A 24,935-nucleotide genomic window follows, 5' to 3' on the forward strand; every position below is an offset into this window, starting at 1 on the left:
GTGTATTCTTAACAGGTTCTTCAAGTAGACTGTGCTGGTCCCCCTTGCTGGCTGGTGGCAGTGCTCACACCCCAGCCAGCTAATGTGAAAGCAGCTTGATGCAGTTAGCAGAGGCAAAACAGATAAACAGATCGCTGGGGTTCTAATAATGATTATCCAGCCAGTCTCTGACTTTGTAACATGTCGGTGTTCTTTCGTGTGGGGAATCTGTGATTAGTATGGAAACTGAAGATAGAGGCGAAAGGTCACAATTCGAAATTTAGCAGGGAAAAAAATGTATTCAGAGATTATAGGTTCACAATATTCTGCCAAGGGCAGCGTTCACTAATGAGCACTAGTCAAGAATAATACCTGAATAGAAAAATTTAGATTAAAGTGCACAGAAATTACACAGCTTGAGGCAAACTTGCTTGAGCTATACGAAGATTGGTGTTGGGCTAGATGAAGACTGGAGAGTATGTGCTAGGGGGGGGGGGGGGAGAGAGAGAGAGAGAGAGAGAGAGAGAGAGAGAGAGAGAGAGAGAGAGCTGAACCAAATCATAAGATACCAATCGTCACAACGTGGAATCTTACCCCGCATGTGGCTGAAGTGCAAGATGGTCACACTCAGCATGTAAATGAATATGTAGTGACATTGCCAACTTCTGTTAAACTTGTACAGAATGAAAGGTGGCAAGTGCCTGTAGCAAAACATATTTGCGAAGGAGACAAAGCTGCAGCTTTTGCTCCACATTGGAGCTGAAACTAAATGAGGCTCATAAGGCAATGGTCTGATCTTCTATGAAAGTGGAGGTGCCACTCTCTAGCGAGCTTCCAGCCCCAAAAACCGGTGCCATTACCAACTTACATGGAAGGGAAAGACCAAAGTCTACCAGCTGTGACAGAGAACTGATCACATCTCTTGCTGACAGAAGTTTCACATTTTGGCATAGTCCCATCTGTTGGTAAAATGATCCTTACTGTGTTCCTAAACCTTCACTTGTAAAGAGAAGGAATCATTTAAAACATGAATGGTTGCTGCCATTTTGAGTAAATTAACAACTTCCATCAAAATAACTGCAGCCAAAATAGTTTCCAAATTTTGGTTCCATAGTACTTCAGGAATGCGTACAATAATGTTTCTCTACTTTCAGAACCATTTTCCCCTCTATGGGTTAAAAATCTTCTTGCCACCAAAGTCTTTTTGTTTACAACCAAACACAAGTGAAAATTAAAAGAACTTGTAATAAAATTGATGTAAAAAATGAATACATTATTGGACTGTTGATTATCAAAGGTTCTGAATGTGTAACCAGATGAAATAATATTTGATCGACACTATTTTCTTTCGTTATCTGACAGCAAGGGAGGGTGGGTGTGCATTGACACATTCACACATGCGACATCAATTCGTGAACCTTTTTATTTGATGGAAAAAATGTAATACTACTATTGTGCAAGGTTAAATTTGGGACTTTGTGGCAGATGAGGATAGGTGGTTTAAGCGTCTTCTGTAAGCACAAGTTGTTGGTAGAGCTCAGTGACATTTACCTAACATTTCATGATTGATTTGTCTTTATGTTGATTTTGTTTGTTGTAGGGATGTCAGCCTTATGAAATACCACCTTGCGAACACCATGTAAATGGCACTCGAATGCCATGCTCTGGAGAGGGTGGCAATACACCTCGATGTGAGAAGCAGTGTGAAGACAGTTACCCTGTGTCATACTCTGAGGATCTGCATTATGGTAAGATATCTGTAGAGCACCAGTACAATAATCAATGTTTTAACAAAAATACATATTTTAATGGAGTCAGAGGGGTTGTATCCTATCTTCAGTGTTTTTTTATCTATACGTACGGAAAGCAGTAAAAGAAGTCAAAGAATAATTTGGAGAAGGAATTAAAGTTCAGGGAGAAGAAATAACAACTTTGATGCCTCCCGACAACATTGTAATTTTGTCAGTGGCTTGGAAGAGCAGTTGAATGTAATGGACAGTGTCTTGAAAAGAGGCTATAGGGTTAGCGTACAAGAAAAAGCAAAACAAGGGTAATGGAATGTAGTCAAATTAATTTCGGCGATGGTGAGGCAAGTACTTTATGAAATGATACCATAATAGTTAAGGTAAATTTTGCAGTTGGGGAGTAAAAGGACTGATGGTGGCCGAAGTAGATAGAATGTAAAATGTAGACTGGGAATTTCAAGAAAAGCATTTCTAAAAAGGAGAAATTTAACATCAGAAGTCTTTCCTGAAGGCATTTGTCTGGAGTGTAACCTTGTATGGAAATGAAACATGGTTGATAAGCAATCCAGAGAAGATGAGACTGGATGCTTTTGAAATGTGACGCTAAAGAAGAATGCTGAAGATTAGAGGTGTAGATCATGTAATTGGATGGGGTACGGAATAGAACTGGGGAGAAAATTGTGTACCTTAACTTGGCTAAAAGAAGGGGTCAGTTGATAGGACACATCTGAGGAGATATCAAGGAATCACCAGTTTAGTATTGGAGGGAAGTGCATGTGGGCAGGTTCAGATGTTAGTAGCAGTAATTATTTGGAGAGTATCAGGCTTGCACAGGATAGAGTAATGTGGAGAGCTGCATCAAACCAGTCTTCGGACTGAAGACAATGGCAACAACAAAAAACTTGTGTTTACTACTAAATAAGGAATCTGGAATCTGATCATTGAATAAAATATTTGTTGTTGGTGGTGGTGATGTTAAAGTTAATGAAAGAAAAACTTCAGAAGAAGAAGCACCAACTGAAAACTTGAAGTGACCAAGTGTTTTATTGCTTTCCAATAAAATCAGAAATTGGTGTAATTTCATAGTGTAAATCCTGCATCTCTTACTGTGGTTTAGAATACAGTGACTTTATTCTGTGACATCTTCCAAGTGATACTATCATGTAGTTTCTTTTTCTGTTCAAAATTAAGTGCAGAAAACAGTCTGCTTCATTTGAGTAAAAAAGGGTAGGTAGATGTATTGTATCTTCTCTCCAAGTGAGATAATTAAATTGCATAGAAGTATATGCATTACTGTATGCCAGACTGTTTGTGTCAATGATGTTGTGTAACTAATACCCATTATGCCAAAATGGACACACATCCCTCTAGTAAAACACCACACATAACTAATTCTAAATTAATCATATTGATAATTACAGTATTTTTTCTAGATTATTGTATATATATATATATATATATATATAAAAACAAAGATGAGGTGACTTACCGACTTGGTGTCTGTATGTGTGGATGGATATGTGCGTGTGTGCGAGTGTATACCTGTCCTTTTTTCCCCCTAAGGTAAGTCTTTCCGCTCCCGGGATTGGAATGACTCCTTACCCTCTCCCTTAAAACCCACTTCCTTTCGTCTTCCCCTCTCCTTCCCTCTTTCCTGATGAGGCAACTGTTTGTTGCGAAAGCTTGAATTTTGTGTGTATGTTTGTGTTTGTTTGTGTGTCTATCGACCTACCAGCGCTTTTTTTCGGTAAGTCACCTCATCTTTGTTTTTATATATAATTTTTCCCACGTGGAATGTTTCCAAAGATGATGTGACTTACCAAATGAAAGTGCTGGCAGGTCGACAGAAACACAAACATACACACAAAATTCAAGCTTTTGCAACAAACTGTTGCCTCATCAGGAAAGAGGGAAGGAGAGGGAAAGACGAAAGGATGTGGGTTTTAAGGGAGAGGGTAAGGAGTCATTCCAATCCCGGGAGCGGAAAGACTTACCTTAGGGGGAAAAAAGGACGGGTATGCACTCGCGCGCGCGCGCACACACACACACATATCCATCCACACATATACAGACATATATATATCTGTGTGTGTGTGTGTGTGTGTGTGTGTGTGTGTGTGTGTGTGTGTAACTTGCTGAAAAACTTTTGCAGTGACTGGTGACTTGCACAGTTAGTGTTTTTTTAATCAGAAACTTTTGTCATATTCTTTAGTTCAGTCTGTCACTGTGTACAGCAGACTGTGTGCCAGAGGCAAAAGTAAACCTTAAGGATGTGTTGATTCCATTTTACTCCACAAAATTTTGGTGACAGACCCTGCCATCAGCTTCAGGTGCTTCGAACTGTGAAGTACTGTTGATGTGCCACAGTTTGTAGCTGGGTTTGAATCCCGGTACCTGCTATGCTTACTTTCATATGATTTTTGGAACCAGCACTGTTTTGTAAAACACACATTCTGCATGTTTTCCGGCTCTGAATGAGATGGCCTGTGAGATTTTAATAAATTTAGTGCCAGATCTCAAGCTTTGTTTAAATTGTTAATCTCCATTCAGTTTATAAGGTTTTCTAACTTCTTTATTTCTGCAGATTCCTTAATTACACTGTCAGAGGTATTTGGTGTTTGCACTATGATACTCGTCTCGCTGTGTTATCACTTCCTAATTATTCTCAAGGCAGTGATCAACAACAGCTGGTTCTTGTAGTTAGGTGGGTCACTGATGTCCCTTGCATCTCTCCTCAACTGTTTGATGTCTATCACCTATAAGGCATATCACATGCAAACCTGCCAGCTTTTATAGTTCTTCACAAAATTTATGGAAATTGCAGCAGTTTATGGTTTTACATATAGACCGTGTCATTTTATGACTTCGCGGACAAAAATTGGAGATGTTAACATTTGATGATCACTCAACATCCATAGACTCGATTGTTTGCTTGGGTTGAAGGCAAGTCTATGATAGTCAATAACTCAATCTTAAGTGTCGAACGGCTCTGATATGCAAATTCTTTGTTCCACTCCATTCACTTGTTGTGATTTAACCCATATTGTTTGACCACATATGGACTAATTACATTTGTTCCGTGTGCATATTCTTTGTTCACGAGGTTGTTGTCATGTTCATTTAATGGCTTAAGACTTTTGAGTGCTTTGACATATTTCAATCAAGAGTTTGACTGTCTTGAGTGTTTATTGTAATTTTATGACATTCAGTGATACACGTCCCTTTTGCTGTTTCAGTACATATCAAAATACTTGATCTTGGAATTTTCATACACTACATTCCCATATTCCCATTGTAGGATTAATCTCGCGGTATGCGGGTGTGATTTTAATATTGCACATGGCGTAAGAAACGATGTAAGTAATCACGTGAAGTTATGTTAAATCGAAGGAAGGTAACAGTAAATAAACACCTTTTTTGCCAAGTCTGAAAACATTGACAGTGATGTAATTAGGGCTGAGGGTTTATTTTCACCCTTTTTGGTGACACATTGTGCTCTTAAGCACAGCCGATGAAGCTGGTGCTTTGAGATGATGATTCCCACATCATAAGTTGCAAAGAAATATAACTGTGCTTACACAGAAAAAGCATGCAGTGTAAATAAAATGGGGAAAATGTATCATCTGAAGTTAAGTGTCTTCAGAATGGATCATTTTCTTTGGCAACGGGTGGAAGCAATGATACGAATGCCAAGTTGTATCATGTTGTTGTTACATTCTGTGATATTCCACAGGAAAAAGTAGCGAGCACTGTGCTATCCATACCAGTGTTTGAATTCTTGTAACATAAGCCCATCAACTGAAAATTGTGTGGCTTTCTGCTCAAACAGTGCTCCTGTTATGATAGGTCACAAAAATGGAGTTTCAGCTGTTCTGAAGTAAGTTCAGTCAGTTATTGCCATCATAGGTTGCATTTGCCACCTGATTGATTTAAAAGCTGAAGAATGTGCTGGAAGATTACCACTTAAAGTGGGAAAGATCCTTGTTAACTTATTTAATTTTTTAGAGAAGAGTGTCAAAAGAAAAGAACTTCAGAAATTTCAGAACTTGCAGAATAAAGAAGCAAAGAAAACTCTGAAGCATGTATGTCTTAGATGTTGGATAGACCACTGGACCAGTGATATCAGTCTTTCTTTCTTCAACGAGGAAGTAATATTATGTACCCAAAACATTTCCACAATCTTCTCATCTTTCAGAATACCTAGAGTTGAACAGAGTGGATCCAAAAAGTATCAGAAGAGAATTCTTGATTCTGCTACTACACATGCCCCTAAAACTTCTCCCACCTCTCTTCTGTCCACACCGACCTTTCCCCATTCATAATGTGTATTGCCTTCTCCCATCACTCTCCTCTTCTTCCTCCTCCTCCCTCCCTCTTTCTCCTCCTCCCCCTCCTCCTCCTCCCCCCTCCTCCCCCCTCCTCCCCCCCCTCCTCCTCCTCCTCCCCCTCCCCCCCCCCCCCCCCCCCCCCCCCACACACACCCCTCTCCCACAGTGTGGATAATCATGTATCTCTCTCTCTCTCACTCACTCACTCACTCTCACTCTCACTCTCTCTCTCTCTCTCTCTCTCTCTCCTCTCTCTCTCTCTCTCTCTCTCTCACACACACACACACACACACACACACACACACACACACACACACACACACACACACACAACAACCACCATCTTCTTCTCCTTTCTTCCCCTCCCCTGCATCCCCACCTCTCCCTCACCCTATCCCTCATATGCTGTACCCTCTGAACTCCTTTCATCTTGTTGTGCAGCCTCAGACTCCCTCATCTACCAAGGCAGCTTATTTCAATAAGCAGTCTTGCTGCTACCGCAACCATATATGTTTTCGTTTTGCATGTGTGAATGTGTGTACTCTTAGTAGAAAGAGCAAGAGCTTGAAAGACTGTTATATGCTTCTGTGTCCTCTATAGTTAAAGGAAAGGCCCCCCCCCCCCCCTCCCCCTTCTTTGATTTCTGTAATTTCTAGCTTCCTTCCTCATGTCTATCACTAACCTTGACACTTTTGCACTAGAATATAAATCAGCATTCTGAATCCTAAGAAGATTTATAATAGGAAAATTATTTTTATTTCTGTTGTGACTGTGACTTGCATATTTCATTCTAAATCTACTCTTGTCAATTAAAAATACTGTTAGAGTGTGAATGCATTTGAACTCAAGTGTTAGAATCCTAAAGTCCCTGAAGATACTTCTGGAATGTATTTGGTTATCAACTTTACACAGTGTTCTTAATGTGCATTTCTGCAGAACACTTTTTTGACCTTAGCTGCATGCCCTAGAACAGGGCTTCCCAACCTTTTCAGCTGGCTGACCCCTTCGTCAGTCGAAAATCCATGGCGGACCCCTAGTCAGTCAAGAGCACAATAACTTTAAATTTCAGAGCGAAAGCCATGGGAACTGAAAGCTTCTTAATACCAGTGCCATGTTCCCAATGACCCCGCCCCCCCCCTCCCCCCGCCGAAGTATCAATAGTCTTTGGTTTAGAGATGAATGAAAACAACTTGAAAGTCAAAAATCGACTTATGAAATAGGTAGCGCACTGACAAAGCAAGTTTAACATTTAATTATGCCTGGGGCCGCAGCGAGCATTGTGATTGATCGACAAAGCTCGCACGGCTTATGCGTAAAAGGTTTCAGCGTATCTAGCGCCATGAGCCGGCGCACAGACGACCCTCATATTGTTGCGAAACAGTCGATCAGAGAAGCTGCATACTCCGGCACTAAACTGTGTATGCGTTCTCACTTAGGAACCGCAAAAGCTGCTTGGGAATACGACCCGAAGTAAGAGTACACATGTTTTTCACACGAAAAAGTGATGAATTTGATTTTCACATTTTTATTCAATAATTTTACTCATTATTTTACACGATTTGGTGAAAGGTGGCCGCGGACCACCTAGAAAGAGCCGGCGAATCCCTAAGGGGTCCGCGGACCACATGTTGGGAAGCCCTGCCCTAGAAGATAATCCCTTGGGACAGCATCGAAAAATTATTCAAGTGTCCTTGCAGTTCCACTTCGCATAACTCACTTGATCTTCATAGCCATTTTACAGGCACTTGTCAGATTTAATTGCGCATTTATAACAGGTTAACAGTATGTGCCTGTCTGGTGACCTTTGTGGAGGTAATACCTCATTCAAGAATGAGTTACTATCACTTGTGTGCAGGTATGAACTATCCCACATAAAACAAAGGTAACTCCAAATACTTTGGGAAAGACTAGGTTCTGATTTCTTGACTCTACTAGCGGTAGACATGTCAGCTATGTAATACTTTTCAAAAAAGTGACAAAAGCCTTCATTGTTGTGCTCTGCTGTATTTAGTTGCTATTGGTCATGGAACAAAAATGATTGTATCTGACATTTGTGGATTATGTTCTTGTTCCACATCCACAATATTTGCATAAGTCAGTGTTAAAGTGAGACAGTAAAAATAAAATTTAGCATGTAGACTTAACTTATTTAAGGTTCTCAGCAACAAAGGTCATTGTGGCTCACCCAAGTTTCTTTTTTTTGTTTTTTTTTTTTCATCGTATTAAAAAAAATATTGCAGCAACTACATTTTACATTACAGGTGAATCTGCATATTCTGTTGAAGGCAGCAGCAAACAGATACAGGCTGAAATTATGAAAAATGGCCCTGTTGAAGGTGCATTTACAGTATATGAAGACTTTGTACACTATAAATCAGGTACGTGTTGTATATAATTGCATATAATGAACATTTGTGTGAATATATTGGCCTGACACTAAGTGGAAAAAATTATCAGTGGTATGATAATGAGGCAAAGGTTTTGGTAGGGTTTGAGGTGGGAATTGGAAAAGAAAGTGAAGAGAACTGTAATATGTATATTATCAGGTGAAAGAGATGTAATAGTCAGGCTGTTCTCAGTATTCTGTTGACAGAAAGAGCAGCAAGGAAAAAATATTGTATGAATTTTAACAATAATAACAGGGAAGGAATTTGTTGAACAGTATTTTTTAAACGTATCAACTGTACTGGAATTTTGCCTCATGAAGTAAAGTACCTGTGGAACATTGTCTCTGTATAATTACGTAATTTCTTAAACTGAATTTTTCTTCCCACAGGAAAGGACTATTACCACACTTCTATTGTAAGCACTCTTGTTTTCATCTTGAGTCATTTAGCTTGTATGAAAGTGAATTTCCACTGTTCTGTGATTTTCATTGATGCAATATCTGGCAGGTGATGGGGAAAAAAATGCTAAGCTGCAACATGAAATCTGTCCAAATTATCTTTTTTATGAATGTCATCCCCAGTAGTGCAAATTGAGTTGTCACATAAACCTTTCACTAAAAAGTATCACTTTTGAAAAATAGCTGCTGGGAGAATAATATTGCTTTTGGGTGTTAATATTAGTTTTGTTACAACATTTAATTTTCTATCCTTGTAGTTTTTTCCTGGATTCTGTTCCATTTCAATAATGTAGTGATTTATGCTTTCTTCATCTCTATTCCTCTGTACTGCTTCTGCTACCTGTAGGGTCAACTGAACACACCAAGAACAACATTATGTTGTGTGTGTGTGTGTGTGTGTGTGTGTGTGTGTGTGTGTGTGTGTGTGTGTGTGTGTGTGTGTGTGTGTGTGTGAGAGAGAGAGAGAGAGAGAGAGAGAGAGAGAGAGAGAGAGAGAGAGAGAGAGAGAGAGAGAGAGAGAGAGAGAGAGAGAGGGGGGGGGGGGGGGGGGGGGGAGGTCAATTGAGTATGGATGCATTACAGAATTGTTGCAGTTTAAGAACAGCACATATGCCTCAACACAAAAAAGCTGTGACCAGTTCTGCCAACCTTATTATATAATGAAGAAATAGAAGTTACCACACAACTTTTATTGATATACATCTAAGTTTTCTAAGCCACCATATGGTGCATAGCAGAGGGTATCTTGTACCACTACTAGAGATTTCCTTTCCTATTCTTTTCCCAGAGAGAAAGTGAAAGTGGAAGTGGGTGACAGAGTATGCGACAGTGACAACAAGGAAGAGAGAGACAGAGACATTGAGAAAAGACATCAGCAATAGGAAGGAATGACATGTTAGCAGTAAGAGATAGCGAGAGGGAGACAGTGACTGTGAGAAGAAACTGTGGTGGTAGGACAGGGCGAAGGGGACTGTGACTGTAATACAGGAGACAATGGCAGGGAGACACAGAGAGAATGACAATGAGTTTTTGGGCTGCAGGAGTGACTGAGAAAGGGCAACTGGGAATGGATAGGTACGAGTGACTTTTAGTGATGCACGAATTGGTGTGAGTTTGTTACTGTTAGGGGATCAGGTTGAAGTCAGTCTTTTAAATAAAAAAGGAAATATTCACATTTTTGTATTCTGATAGTAGTAGTTTTCCATTGATTGATTATGTCTAAACTCGAGAGTATGTTCAAGAATTGTGCAGCAAACCAATGTGAACAACATTGGCCTGTAGTTATGAGGGTCCATTCTTTTACCCTTCTTTTATACGGGAGTCACTAGCACTTCCAGTCTGTTGAGACTTTGCACTGGGTGAGATATTCACAATAAATGAAAGCTAAGTAAGGAGCCAATGCTGCAGTGTTCTCTCTGTAAAATTAAACTGGTTTTCCATCTGGACGTGGTGACTAATTTGCTTTCAACTCTTCCAGTTGCTTCTCTACATCAGGGATGTCTATTACTGTGTGCTCCATAGGGGAACCTGTGCAGTGGTCAAACGACAGTATGTATGTATGGTCCTCCTGCATGAATGATTTTTCTTCAGCTTTCATTTGCTGTCTTCTCTTGCCACAAGAGACTGATCAAGTGACTGGTAGAAACCATTGATCGATTTAGAGATTTTACATACGACATCTGACCTGAAGTTTCTCGTGTTCCCAGCAAGATCATTTGCAAAGAATTTATGAACCTTATTATTTAACCTTGGTGAGTCTTTTTCCATCTTTAATCCATATACTTGGTATACCTGTGGCGCAATTTACAATCTGTTATACTTTGCCAATAATTACTGCATATCTATGTATCATATAGCGTCCATTCATTGTCTAAGTGGGATGCTACTAACTGTTCATATGCTCATTCTAACATACTCTCCTACCTTTCTTGATGAATCTATTAACTTTGGTAACTATTGTCACAATGACATTATAATCACTTAATCCCTGTCTCTATACTGACACTGTTTATAAGGTCAGGTCTTTTTGTAGCTACAAGAGCTGAAATATTTCGATTGGATGGGGTTGTCTTAACTAGTTGTTAAAGACACTTTTCAGAAAACATGTTCAGAAATGCTTCACAAAAGTGTCATCTGAGTATTTCTGCACTGTTGCACATAGACTTTCTTTGAATAATTCCACAATTGTTACAACGAAATTGGGCGGTCGGTAAAAACATCCAGTAATTATATTTAGTTCACCTAGGCCTGCTATTTGTGTCAAGATAACTTAACAGATAGACTCAATTACGTCCTCAATGGATACAGTATTTTTGTTGACAGTAATGAACACACCCCCTCCATGGCATCCAGTCTGTCCTTTCAATAAATATGTAATGCCTTGCTATATATTTCTGAACTTCTTACTTCGGATTTCAGCAAGATCTCGATTCTGAGAATTATTCGAGCACAACTAATTTACTATAAGTCAGTAAATTCAGGAACATTGCTACGGATACTTTTGACAATTTACTGTTAAAATTTTGACCGTAGTGTCATTACCTTGTACACAGTGTGATTTTGCTCAGTCACCTTTCATGGGGAATCCTAAAATTCTCCGCCCCATAATGCAGCCAATATCGTCACAGAAGCAGGTGATCATTTGGTTGAGACCCTCCACTTGGCTCCGAAGGGCCCAAATAAACTCTAGAAATGATTCTGCAAATTGTGGGGTCTGCTTGCAACCTTTGAATGATGTTAGCAGTCTTCAGCACTTCTGCCAAATCCCCTGTACGATCTGAGGATGGCCTCAGATGTCATTAATGTTGACATGTGCCACAACTTGCAGAAGACTGCACCTTGCATGCTTGATGACCACAGGTTGGGCCTCCGCCATGTCTGGATGAGCTGCCCAGGCAGACATACAAAGTGTGCATTGACTTTCTTTTCAATCCTGGACGCTATTTCCCGAAGGGACTCCATAACACACCTAGCATTAGAGCTCCTGATAACAAGTGAACCCTTCCCACCTGTATGCCTGGCTGGACCCAGCTGAAGGAGCTGCAACCTGTCCAATCACAGGATGAATGGGTGAGACCAGACAACCAGCTTCCCCATTGACTTTTCGCTTCAAGTGACATGAACATGTTAAAACTAGCCAGTGCTACAACCAGCCACTCACCCTGTGGTGAATGTGGTTCCCTGCAACTTCTGCACTACTACTTAAGAATTGAAATGGGCAGAAAGGGGAGCAGCTGAAAAATAGTTAATTTTGCATTATAAATATGAAACCTTTTTCAGACTGACATAGGTCTCAGCATCTTAACACTTTGAAAAAACTAGATTTTTCAATTCATTGAGAAAGAAAAGATATAGTTTTGTTGGAGGATTTTTTTGTTTAATATTTAGGTAGTGTTTGGAATTATTGCAGAGGTGTTTGCTGTTCCCTAATATTAATTTTTTTTTCATAGGTGTTTATCAACATGTTTCTGGTGTTGCTCTTGGCGGCCATGCAATCAAGATCATAGGTTGGGGTGTGCTAGATGACACTCCATACTGGCTTGTTGCAAATTCCTGGAACTCTGATTGGGGTGATGGTGGATTTTTCCGGATCAAGAGAGGAAGCAATGAATGTGGAATTGAGAGCCAAATTAATGCAGGGCTCCCAAAACTCAGTGAGTCATTTTGAATAATGCATCAGTGACTTCGGATTGTGAAATGCCCTCTCTGTATGCATACTGTGAGTAACTCACTCTGTAATAACAAGAAAAAAAGATGACGAAAGAGGGGGAAAGGAACAATAATCAATAAGACATTTGTTGAAAGTTATATTTGTTATATATTGTTGAGCAAATCATTGCTACATATAATGAGGGGCATATAGCCAATATTTTATTGTAACTGAGATTTTGCCTTATTATATCTGTGCCGCTTAGCCAGTGCAAATGCTATTGAAATAAAAAATTTTTGCTGCCATTGAGGAGAGACATTGTATACAATAATTTTGTGATAAAACATGACATTTTTAGTAGTCTGCAGTATGTGCCTTCACAACAAAAGTTACTGTTTGAAAGCTGTTGAGTGCTTGCATACTTTTATCTGTTGAACTTGTTTGAGCTTATGCATCACATTGTTTATATAGATGTTTATTTTGTACTACTTATATGACAGAACTTCAATAAAGTTTGGTTATAGTTTTAAAAAATCCTTTACTAAACTTCTAATTTATTTAAATATCTTTGGCCTTTGCTTATACAGTAATCTTCTATGAAATCTGCATATTTTGATTGACAAATTTTAGATTTTATTTTATACTGCCATATGCATTGTGATATTGACTGACTTAGTACTGATGGAATAATTGGTGGATTCCTTTCTTCATTATATTCCTTTGGTTGTTAACTTAACAATTTAAACATACTTTTGCTGCTACATTTAGAAAAAAAATATTTAAATTACCTGCAGCTTATGAATTATGCCACATTAATTCTTGTGTAATGTCTGGTTTACTCTTTTTCTCATTTTGCAATACTCTATACACACTATAAATTCTCATGTCAGCATTATTGATTTCTGTCATGATAATTACATTTTTGGACCTTTTAATAACTTGCTAAGGATCCTTACATATTGCATACACCTTTTTTTCATTTACAGTATATTTTACTACCTTTAGTTATCAATGGTTTATGTTCTTTTTATTGAATTTCTGTACATTTTCTTTAGGAAAGCTTCTGCATAATATTGACACAAATTGTTACTGAAATACAGTAAATTTTACGTTAGAATTTCTTTCTGTACATGTTGGATTCCGTTTTGCATCTTGGCTTACTTCTAAAATATTATATTCTGGTATCACCGAGTCATGCTGTATTGCATAGTAATGTCTCCTCACTGCTGTATAGTCCTCCATTGCTAATTTTCATAAGTTGTACGTAATGTTTAGATAGTATATAAACAATGGGATAAACATTCCATTTTTTTCAGTACGAATATAGTCTTTGAAAATATTATCAGTCAATATCCTTCCATCTTGTTGTGGACGAATTAGAAAAATTACTGCTGGAATCAAATTGTCAAAGCCAAGTAAAGGTCAAGCTGCTCCTCTCCCAGATCTGTTCATGAAACATTTCCAAACCATTAAATCTATTAGGTGGTTAAAAAATGAATCTAGATTCCTTCTGTATAGTGGGAAGTTTCACAGTAGGCATCTGTCGACTGTTAGAAGACAAGTTAAGTTCTCTTCAGTGACAACTTACTGTTGAACAAAAACTGGCTTCCTGTTACCAGGAAGTTGCATTATACAATGAACATACTGCAATGAAAGTATGCAACTGCGAAAGCTTCAGAGGAGACCTCTGCCTGATGATCCATTAAAGGACTTTTACACAGCATTCTTGTTGGGTGGTGATAAACTCTGATTTCCATCAAGCTGTCATTGTCTAGATTTTGTGATATTTCAAAAATTTCAGACATACAATAATTTGCCAAGATATTATCAGTGTCCTCATATTTATTCAATTGGAGATGGCTGGTTCCTACACTGGTTCAGGTGCCGGGATCATGTTGGAGGGGTCAGTAGTGGAGAAGGGCGGGGGATTGATAACTACTCAGCTCATCGAGTGAAATTTAGGCATGTAGCTGAAAACATGGAATTAACACTAAGCTGAAATGATAAGATTCATTTCTGTCCACGAGATTCTTGGTAACCCTTATTCACATAGTCGCTACTGTAGGCTGAAGTAACAAGTAACTACTGGCTCGCCAGAGAAAATTTGTGCTCTTAGAATCAAAGGCGTTTTCCACCATGACTATGTTCTACCATATCTGCTATCGTACCACTAACTTTCGTCTATAGTGAATAGTGTTTACGTACAGTGTTGAAAATTTTATAGTAAGAAAAAAGATTATCAATGGTCACGATACTATTTATTAGGGGCAGAAAATGATTATGCATTTCTCTTAAAGCCTGCAGCTTGACTTTTGAGAATGTAAACACATTTCTAATGTCGTAACTCTATAGCCCTGTAAGTGTTTGAAGAGAACAACACACTGACGACTTGAATAGGCTGAGCTGTAAATGGAGGTGTGACCTTCTTTTCTCAGTGACTAGCATATGCGCAGTCTGGTAAGTCTAATATGCCAAACAACATGAGGAAAATTGGTAATTTCATTTGAGTTGTATCATTTGATGTGAGTGGGAAAGAACAGTGCTAACACAATAGTTGTCATCTGTACTGAAGGAAATCCTGGAATATTTCTCAGGTGGCACAGGGAATAAAGTGCAATATCTCATTTGTGCCTGTTATAACTACATTTGAAAGCAAGAATAAAACCAGCATATGCCGTTTGAACCATGAAATATTTCAAGACAGCCGCGATTAGTTGTTCTGTTCCATTGTTGGATAGTATGATACAAGCATGAAAAGACTAGTGTTTTTTTTCCACTAGTTGGTTAGGAGTAAAACCCTTTGCGTCAACATATGTTAGCTTTATGTAATTGCTCCTTCACAAATCTACCTCTGGACTCTTCTTGTAAGTGGAGTGTAAAATGTGTTCATTTTTCACCTTTGGAGCTTGTTTAGGAGAAGAATCACTGTATTAACATGTGTGTGCATCACAGACTGTAGAGGCTATAGAATTACTGAAGATTGAGTTATGTGAAATAATTAATAATGAAACGTTAAGCTAAATAGAACATACCTGCAAACTTAAAACTGAGTTCTAGCACAGAGGCAATTTCACTCCAAAGGTTGTGTGGGGAATCAATTATTGCAACAATATCAATAAAAACAGAAGGCTGAATATCCTAATTTATGACTTCTATTTTAATAAGTAGGAAACAAACAAAATAATGGAAAGTAAAAAAAAAAAAAAAAAAGATAAGTGTATATTACTGCAGTAATTGTAAATGTGTGCCTTGTTTTTTCTGCACAAATACTATTTGAAATCTCTTATTAATTGTTTGAGTTTGTGTCTTCATTGTCAATATTTCACCCCAGGTTAATCATGTCCTTTGTTCACAAAAGATAACTTTTATTACAAAATTATAAAATTTCACACATTTTCGACGTGTGTAATTCTGGAAAATGGAGTATATTTAGCTGAACTGTAGTATTTATACAGGAACCACTTATTTGAACTCTGCAATCACTACATGGCACTTGGCAGAACATACACGTACCACTGTTTCCTATACAATCTGAAACTGCTACTGTTTTTAAAGTATAACAATTGTGTTTGAGATGTGACAAGTTGATACATGGCTGAACATTATAGTTGCATCCTTAGGGAGTGGTATTTGCACTAACAGTATGTCGATTTGTGTTCCTATTCAGCAGAAGGCAGCACATTTAACATTTCTCCTGTGGCTCCAAGAGATTGTTGATGATTTGGCTTTTTTTTCTCAAGACAGTTGTGAGACAGATCACCATCTGTACTAATTAACATTGATATGGTATTCTAGTTAATTTTTTTAATGGCATGAGGTGAAAAGTTCACTGCACATATCAGGTGGGTGTAAGATGTAACACTCTTGCTTTCAATATGCACAAAATTCACACTTTTTTAGCCATAAACTACAGTTTCCTCAAGTAATTAAATGAGATTATTGCAGCATCTCATGTGCTAAAGCAGGAGGCCATGACATAATTTCTAATGTACATAGCTTGAAAAGATCAATGTCAATAATGATTGTTGGTTGTGATACTTCATTCTGTTTTGCAGTGAAAGTAGTGGATTTTCCTTTTGTTAATTACATACTTGATTTGGAACAGGTTTTATTATTTTTCAAGTAAATACTGATGTCCAATTAATTAATTTCCTAGTTTATTAACAAATTTCACTTCTGGCAACTCCGATTCTGCTTACTACTCTACAACTGCTAACTGCTTTGGCCTAACTCTGGTCCTTCTATAGAATTTTGACAACAGCTCGTATTTTAGTGTTATTACATTTAATGATTCACTTCAGTTACAATTAAAAAAGAGGAATAATTTATATTACATTTATAAAATAGGCACACGAGTGATGGGATTCAGAATCTCCGAGGTAGCGATGTAATGGGGTTTTCCCATATGACAATTTCACGAGTGTACCATGAATATCAGAAATCCAGTAAAACATCAAATCTCAGACATTGCTGGGGCTGGAGAAAGATTCTTCAAGAACAGGATCAATGGCGACTGAAGAGAATCATTCAACGTGACAGAAGTGCAGCCCTTCCGCAAGTTGCTGCCGATTTTGCTGTTGGACCACGAACGAGTGTCAGCATGCGAACCATTAAACGAAATGCCATCAATATGGACTTTCGGAGCCGAGGGCCCACTAATGTACCCTTGATGACTGCACAACACAAAGCTTTACACCTCGCTTGGGCCCATCAACAGCACATTGAGCTGTTGATGACTGGCAACATGTTACCTGGTCATACAAATCTTGTTTCAAATTGTATCGAGCGGATGGATGTGTACGGGTATAGAGACAACTTCATGAATCCATGGACCCTGCATGTCAGCAGAGAACTCTTCAAGCTGGTGGAGGCCCTGACATGTGAGTGTGTGCAGTTGGAGTGATATGAGACCCCTGTATGTCTAGACATGACCGACAGGTGACACATATGTAAGCATCCTATCTTATAACCTACAATCCATTCATGTCCATTGTGCATTCCGATGGACCTGGGCAATTCCAGCAGGAGAGTGAGACAGCCCACACATCCAGAATTGCTACAGAGTGGCTCCAGGAAGACTTTTCTGAGTTTAAACACTTCTGCTGGCCACCAAGCTCCCCAGACATTGAACATCATTGAGCATATCTGGGATGCCTTGCAATGTGCTGTTACGGATGTATGGACAGACCTGCAGGATTCATGGTGTCAGTTCCCTCCAGCACTACTTCAGACATTAGTCGAGTCCACGCCACATCGTGTTGCGGCACTTCTGTGTGCTTGCAGGGGCCGTACGTGATATTGGACAGGTGTACCAGCTTCTTTGTCTCCTCTGTGTGTGTGTGTGTGTGTGTGTGTGTGTGTGTGTGTGTGTGTGTGTGTGTGTGTGTGTGTTTGGTAATGCCCAAGAGACGAAATTAGGTAACTGCTAAGCAGTGAAATGAAGTGTGAATGCAGACATTCCTACCATTTACTGTTGGTGAAAAGCTCTTAGGATTCCAGCTGGGTGGCAGAGTTACAATAATGTGATGTTTTGAAGAGTGTCATACTTCATCATCATCATCATCATCATCATCTGCCAGTGTCGAGATATTGCAGATACTGTCCCTCCCCCCTTCCACCCGTGGCTATGGGCAGCTGGCTACTGTCCAGCCAATGGGCGGAGAGGGTGACAAGGCTGTAGGTGCTTGTTTGCATCTGTCCGGAAATTTTGGTTGCATTTTGTGAGTTCGATGGTGTTGGCCCATTGTAGTCATGTTGCTGCTAATGTAGAATTCCCTGCAGTGCTCTGTTGGAATCCTTCATCCCTGTTGACCAGATTCTGATGAATACATATTTCATTGGATTTGTTAAATTGCTGTCCCAAGGCGATTGCTTGGCATAGCACCTTGGTGTTCTGAAAAGCAAATTTGTGGTCTTCATTGATACAGTGCCCTGTCGCCGATTTCACTGTATGTTCCAGTCAGATATGGCTGATATGATCCTTGCAGTGTTTCAAAATACGGTTCTGTGTTTGCCCAGAATGAAGATAACTGGGGTATATAGCATTGCCTGTGAATGTGCCACCAATTCATTGAGAAAATGCAGTGCTTTATTTTATCAAATCTTCATCAAAAAGGTGTACAAATTGCTGAAATAGTCAAATAGAAAGATTTGTACCGGGTTGCCAAACAAACCCAGATAGTCTCTGGGGAAATAATGCCATTTTCTGAATGTGACAAATTAAAATGAATCTTTTGTCTTACTACAAAATTCCATGTACTGAATCTGAGGGTAAATAGTGTTATATGTTTAGAGAGGAATTATCATTCTACTGATAGTTGCTTTCATCAATCTGGCACCCATATTAAGTTGTATTATTGATAGAGGTTGAAGATGTAAAGAAGTGCTATGTATTTTACCAACAATTTTTTAACCATGTAAGAGCATCACAAAAGTGCTTAATAAACAGTGAAAGATGTTACAGTAAATCTTGTCATATTGAACATTTCCATTGAAACTCGGGTAACATGTTCGAAGAAGAGTTTCATATCACTACATTCCGTTTGTGAACGAAATAAGAAAATAGAGAGGAACAGGGGAGGAGAGAGAAGAGAGGAAACCTTTATGTTCTCCTCCACATGCTGCATTGTTGCTTTCGGAGTGCTGATGTAAAGGTAAAAATGAGAAATGATGCTACTGAGTTCATTCATCTCTATTGAGATGGACATATTTACTCTGCGCAGAGCAGATTCCCCCCCCCCCCCCCCCCCAAAGTACAAAATTTATAATTCCTCTGTGTGAGGATGGTTTGATGAGTCTGGTAAATTTCCAGGAAAGAACAGAACATTTTTGTTGCACCTTCATAGTTGGTATGCTTGATTATTCAAAGGATTGTATAAAGAATTTCAACAATGTAGAGTCCACTGTTGACAGCTGTCTGAATTGATCAGTGCGTTGACTGCAGTTGGAACTGGAGAAAAGTTTCATGCTGTTATCAAACATTTTCATTTGTAGGGTTGGACTGCCATACACATCCAAAAAGAATTGGATGAAACTCGTGCAGATTATGCACAATCATTAAAGGCCATTTACTTGTGGATTAATGAATTTAAACATTGTCAGACAATCCCCAAAGACAAAATGCACTCTGGCCATCAAATTGAGGTCACAACAAAGGAAATCATTGACAAATCCATGATAGGGTAATGCGAGATTGCTGAGATTCATGAGATTACTGAGACTGTAGGCAACTCAGCAGAGCAGGTGCATGATATCCTGCACAAAGAATTGGCTGTGAAGAAACAGTTTGAGAGGTGGGTGCCACAATTGCTCATAGTCAGCCAAAAGTGTGTGTGACACAACATTTCAGCACAATGTCTGGTGATGTTTAATTACAATCCACAAACCTTTTTGTGCCAATTTGTGACTTGATCAAATCTGGATCCATCATTTACACACCACAATCAAACTGCAGTCAAAACAATGGACAAAGGGTAGTGAAAGTGCACTGTAAAAGAACAGAGGTAATTGCCACTGTTCCTTTGGGATTTCCAAGGAATAATCCTCATAGATTACTTGGAAAAAGCAGAACCATTACTGGACCTTGTTATGCTTCATTGTAGGATCATTTGAAACTTGCATTGCCTGAAAGATGATAAAGGTTGGCATGCAAAAAAAGAGCTCTTTCACTGTTAATGCACCATCCTACACAAAAGCAATAACAGTGGTGAACTGCATGAATTGGGCTTTGGTTCCTCATCTGCATTATTCACTTCCCTAACATGAAACATTGATTTGCTGGGAAGAAATTTTCATCAAATGAGAAAGTGATAGTTGCACTCAACAGGTGTGTTTGCAGAATTTGACAGAACTTATTTTTGTGATGGGATGAAAAAGCTGGAGGGGCAGCAGGATCAAGTGTGTGTCCCACAAAGAAGACTGTATCGTGAAGTAAGGTGATGTCCTCATATATGTATGAAATTGACACAAAATGTTGTTGAAATAATTATTTCCTCATCTTTTGTGTTCTGTGTGACAACACAGTACTTGGAATGTTTTGGAATGCAAGACTGTTACTGAAGAAGTTATCACCAGCATGTGTGCATGCTTAGTGTTAACTACACTTGCACTGTAGTCTAAGACCTAAACAGGTCTTGGTTCTTTCCATAGCTGTTAACTATTAGGTTAATGACAGTTTTTGATAAAGTTAATTCAAATGGCTTTGAGGAACTGACCCTAGCACATAGAGAAAACTGTGCTCATGGTTCTGTCATAATAAGGTGTATCTTTATCCTGGGAGATGATTCCCATTCAGAAGTTGAACACTTTAATAGTTCACTGAAGAAAAACATAGCAGCAGCAGCACAGAAACAAGTGGAGAAAGTCCTGCGAATGCATGTGAGCAGTATTACCAGACTGACTCCTATTTGTTGCAGAGAACAGAGGAGGCTGTTGTATGGCCACACCTGCTGTATACATCTTCCTGAAGGAGCTCATTGAAATAAGAAACCTCTGTTCTTTGCGGTCATCAAACTCCTTCACAGATGAACAGGTATCACAGTGTTCGTTGAAGTGCTTGTCACAGAACGTCTCTTTCCCCCACCCCTTTACTATTATTTCCTCAAACCTTTAACTTTTTCGTCTGAAATAATTGCATTTCTTAAGGCTGTCTCCAGAACCTCTTTTTCTGTTACCACTTGCTAAGCTATAGTACTGATGGATGCAAAGTGTGTGTGTTAACATTCACTGTGTTTAAAGTTAACAAAGTGGAAGATGAAAGTTTGACCACCTAAGCCCAACAATCATGTCTTACTGGCAGCACAGTTAGTAAGTTGTAGATCAAGAATTCTATTGTGTTGAACATTAGTTTATAATAATTTGGTGGAGAAACCCAGGGAAAAGTACATACACTGAGGGAAAAGCATCCTAATGCCCAGTGATATATGGCCGTATATGTATCAGGGTTTATTTAGTGAGGAAAGATAAATTCAAAGTAAAGATACTTTTCTTAGTATCTCTTGCAAAATACTACAATAAGCTTCCCTGTGTCGAAAGTATAAGATTGTAAGATATTGAGAAAAAATATTGGTGTAATTTTTTTTTTTTTTTTTTTTTTTTTTTTTTTTTTTTTTTTAAGGTGGCAAAGTCTTGCAAATTGAGCTTCAGATTGAGACATATTTTTTGCTAAAAATCTTTTCCCTTTCACTCTTTGCATTTAGTCATCGAGGAGTGTCATTAGTTATGATGTGCTGTCAAAGTTTTGAAGTATTACATGCACTTCAAAGTAGTGAATACTCTCAGAAATTTTATTAGTATCCGTGTAATATGGAAAACAGTTGTCGGGTAGTAGGAAAAGCATGCATTGTGAACATGGTTTCAGTATACTGAGCATACACCGCGGTTTGTATCGAGGCTGTTTACGAGTTTGGATGTATGAAGCAACTTGCCTAAGAGACCATCAACAGCTTCAGTGACTGCTTGATGCTCGTAATCTGCGAGGAAGTAGAATGATAGTCCACAACTTCACCATTAATCGTAGCAATATTTGATTTGCCGGCCACGGTTTTTGTAGCGCTGTAAAGTAACGAAGTTGAAACGCGCGCGGAGCCGGTAGCTAGGTGCGACAGTGTTACGCAACCGACACCGGTCTCGAAACAGAAACACTGCTCCGAGCCCGGCTGCGGAACTCACCGCAGCGCAGCGCCTCAGAGATAGCCGAGAGTGGGGGGAATGGTCAGCCAGGGTGGGGGAGGGGGCGGCCAGGGGAGGGGTGCTGTGTCTCGTCTCACTTTTAACCCGGCATTTGGCACGTTCGGTGGATGTGAACGGGGTTGAGCGAAACAACGCGACAGCGACCAGTGGCGACCCCGCAGCAGTGTTCTGCAACGGCAGAGGAGGCGGTGACATAGACGGCGCCTTGTTCAGCGGACGGGATCAGCGGGACAGGACCGGTGAGTTGCGCAGCGTGCTGTCGGCGGTTGCCTTTACCTGCCATAGGCGACTCGTATGCGTTCCCGACAGCTGGTGTCTGTTTTGGCGGGACGCAGGCTGCACGTATGACAGCGCCTGTTTACGCGTACCCACACCGCAGGCCACACTGTACAGCGGAGAGAACTTGGTTCAATGACTAGCTCTTGTTCCATTCATCTAAGAACGTACAATAGATATTTTCAGACGCATTCAGTGTTTCTAGGATTCTCAGGTCTCCAAAAGACAATGTTGGTGCCTGCCGGTAAATACAATCAGCATTCCATAGTGTAGAAGCTTTTCACCTGAAGCAAAATTCCATTATTTCTGTGGAGTTTTCACTTGCGAGTACAGTGGAACCTCGTTTATCCGGTCCACATTAATCTTCATCTTCTGTTCATTCGGACTGGCAGTAAAAGCGGCAACAATCGATGACGACAAGCGTTAATCCAGTCAACATCCGTTCACGGATGATGACACGGTGCTGGTTAACAAACCAACATTGAGTTGTACAGTATTTATTGGCCCCGTTTGCTGAGAGTGTAAAATGACGTCAGAGAGAACGTGGTATTGTCCAAAGAACAAACGAAGTCCATCCGTTTGTGAGTCCACTGGCGCAGTCTGCACATTGAATAAACAATGTTGACCCTGCGGAATTCGCTGTAGCATATACAAGTGTACAATGTTAACCAGAAGTAGATGTTGACTTAAAATGACTGGCTGCGAAATGATCTTGATGACGAAGTTATCGCCGTTTGTTGGTCTACAATGACAAATATTGATGATGGATTAGTTAAGCTCAATCTGAAGACATAACAGGCGGAGTGGCCATAATGCAGCTGAACGAAATAATTGTTTGTTTGGAACCTCAGGCGCAAAATACTTCGGCAGAACTAATGCTGGAGGCACGCCAACTTGATCGTGATACGCATAAACAACGTCCTAATCTGGCGTCAAAGAAATATACATAGTGATTATTTCAGTATGTAAAACCCATTGTGTTCTTTGTCAGTATCCAGTTACAATTTTTGTGAAAATAATGGATAATTTGTTTCGTGGAAACAAGTATAACGTGCGTGTTTATTGCATTTAACCAAAGTCGATCTAATTTTTTTCAGAGTTTCTGGATTTTCGCTACTCCGAATGATCTACGGCAATCAAAATCCTAGTTCAATGCGTCGGAGCATTTTTGTGATACAAGAAGCAATTGTAATTTTGGACAGATGATTTTTTAAACGCAATTGCGTCTTTGAGGCAGGGTTTCCATTGTGTACTAAGTAGTGACTTGTGTTTTGAGGGCCAAATTACACAGTTTAACACCATTCTTGCAGTGAAGAAACCAGCCACAATCATTTGCATTCTTCTCTACATGCTAGGACTTCAAACTATGGCATCTCCAAACAACTTCATGTTTCTTAACAGCTAGACGAGCATAGTAATAAAGTTCACCTCCATTGCCTGCAGAAGATGACCACTTCTTTGCAACAAGCAAAGAACTGTAAGAATCTGCTGATGTGACGTCCAGCAAAGTTTGCTACAGTTCTCTTGAGAACTTCGCATCCAGATCGCAGCACCTTATCCTGGAAGGAGCAACATCACAAAAGCAATTTCCAGTATACATCAAGAGTGTGTGTGAAAGCCGTTGTATATGACAGTCGTATTCTCTAAAAACTGTGGTAATATCTATTCGAATCTTGTCTTAATATTTGCCTGGTACAACGATTTAAATCAGATGTTGATGAAGGAATTAGATTAAGAAACGAGACAGTAAAAGTATTCAATGGATTTTACTACTTGGGCGATAAAATAACTTACGATAGCCGAAGTAGAGTGTATATAAAATACAGACTGGCAATAACAAGGCGTTTACGAAAAAGATTAACAACGGATATAAATTGAAGTGTTAGGAAGTCTCATCTGAAGGTATTCGTCTGCAGTGCTGCCTCGTAGTACAGCGAAAAGTGGACGATTAAAAGTTCAGACAAGAACAAAACCTTGTGAAATGTGGTACTAAAGAAAAATTCTTAAGATTGGGTGAGTAGATAGAATGACTGACGCGGAGACATTGAATCGAAATGGGGGAAAAAGAAATTATGGCATAAATTGACTAAAGGAAGAACTCTGTTGCGAGATCACCAGTTTAGTATTGGAGGGGAGTGTAGGGGTAAAAATTGTAGAGGGAGAACAAGAGATGAACACAGTAAGCAGTTCAGAAGGATGTAGGTCACAATAGTTGTTAGATGTCTGCACAGGAACAGAACAGCGTGGAGAATTTTTTTCGACAGCTTTTTGTACGAATAACATGTTTTCCTCCAGTGACCCCCTCAGTTTCCTACATCCCTAACCCGTCAATGTTAAACGAACTCAGACTGCAACACGAGTTCCTCGTCTCAAAATTTCTTGACTCTAGATTCTACTCTACGCGCGGGGCATCCAAAAACTGT

At 39.4% G+C, this 24,935-nt stretch overlaps 3 protein-coding genes across 3 annotated transcripts in view; 2 read left to right on the top strand and 1 right to left on the bottom strand.

The window, feature by feature from the left end:
- The window catches only part of LOC126470583 (cathepsin B), a 49,626-nt gene extending 36,546 nt beyond the window's left edge, over positions 1-13,080 (top strand). The window contains exons 4-6 of the mRNA XM_050098543.1: positions 1,580-1,727; positions 8,314-8,430; positions 12,347-13,080. Of these exons, the coding sequence (XP_049954500.1) occupies positions 1,580-1,727; positions 8,314-8,430; positions 12,347-12,564 (483 nt within the window). The 3' untranslated portion in view covers positions 12,565-13,080. The remainder of the gene's footprint in view (positions 1-1,579; positions 1,728-8,313; positions 8,431-12,346) is intronic.
- Positions 1-22,196, bottom strand: part of LOC126470560 (PAS domain-containing serine/threonine-protein kinase) — a 426,440-nt gene extending 404,244 nt beyond the window's left edge. Inside the window, exon 1 of the mRNA XM_050098516.1 lies at positions 21,968-22,196. The gene's annotated coding sequence lies outside the window, so the exon portion shown is untranslated. The remainder of the gene's footprint in view (positions 1-21,967) is intronic.
- A 110-nt stretch (positions 22,197-22,306) lies between these two features.
- Positions 22,307-24,935, top strand: part of LOC126470606 (uncharacterized) — a 370,403-nt gene continuing 367,774 nt past the window's right edge. Inside the window, exon 1 of the mRNA XM_050098570.1 lies at positions 22,307-22,475. The gene's annotated coding sequence lies outside the window, so the exon portion shown is untranslated. The remainder of the gene's footprint in view (positions 22,476-24,935) is intronic.

The sequence above is a fragment of the Schistocerca serialis genome, chromosome 1 (assembly GCF_023864345.2).
Source record: "Schistocerca serialis cubense isolate TAMUIC-IGC-003099 chromosome 1, iqSchSeri2.2, whole genome shotgun sequence".
Taxonomy (NCBI): Eukaryota; Metazoa; Arthropoda; class Insecta; order Orthoptera; family Acrididae; genus Schistocerca; species Schistocerca serialis.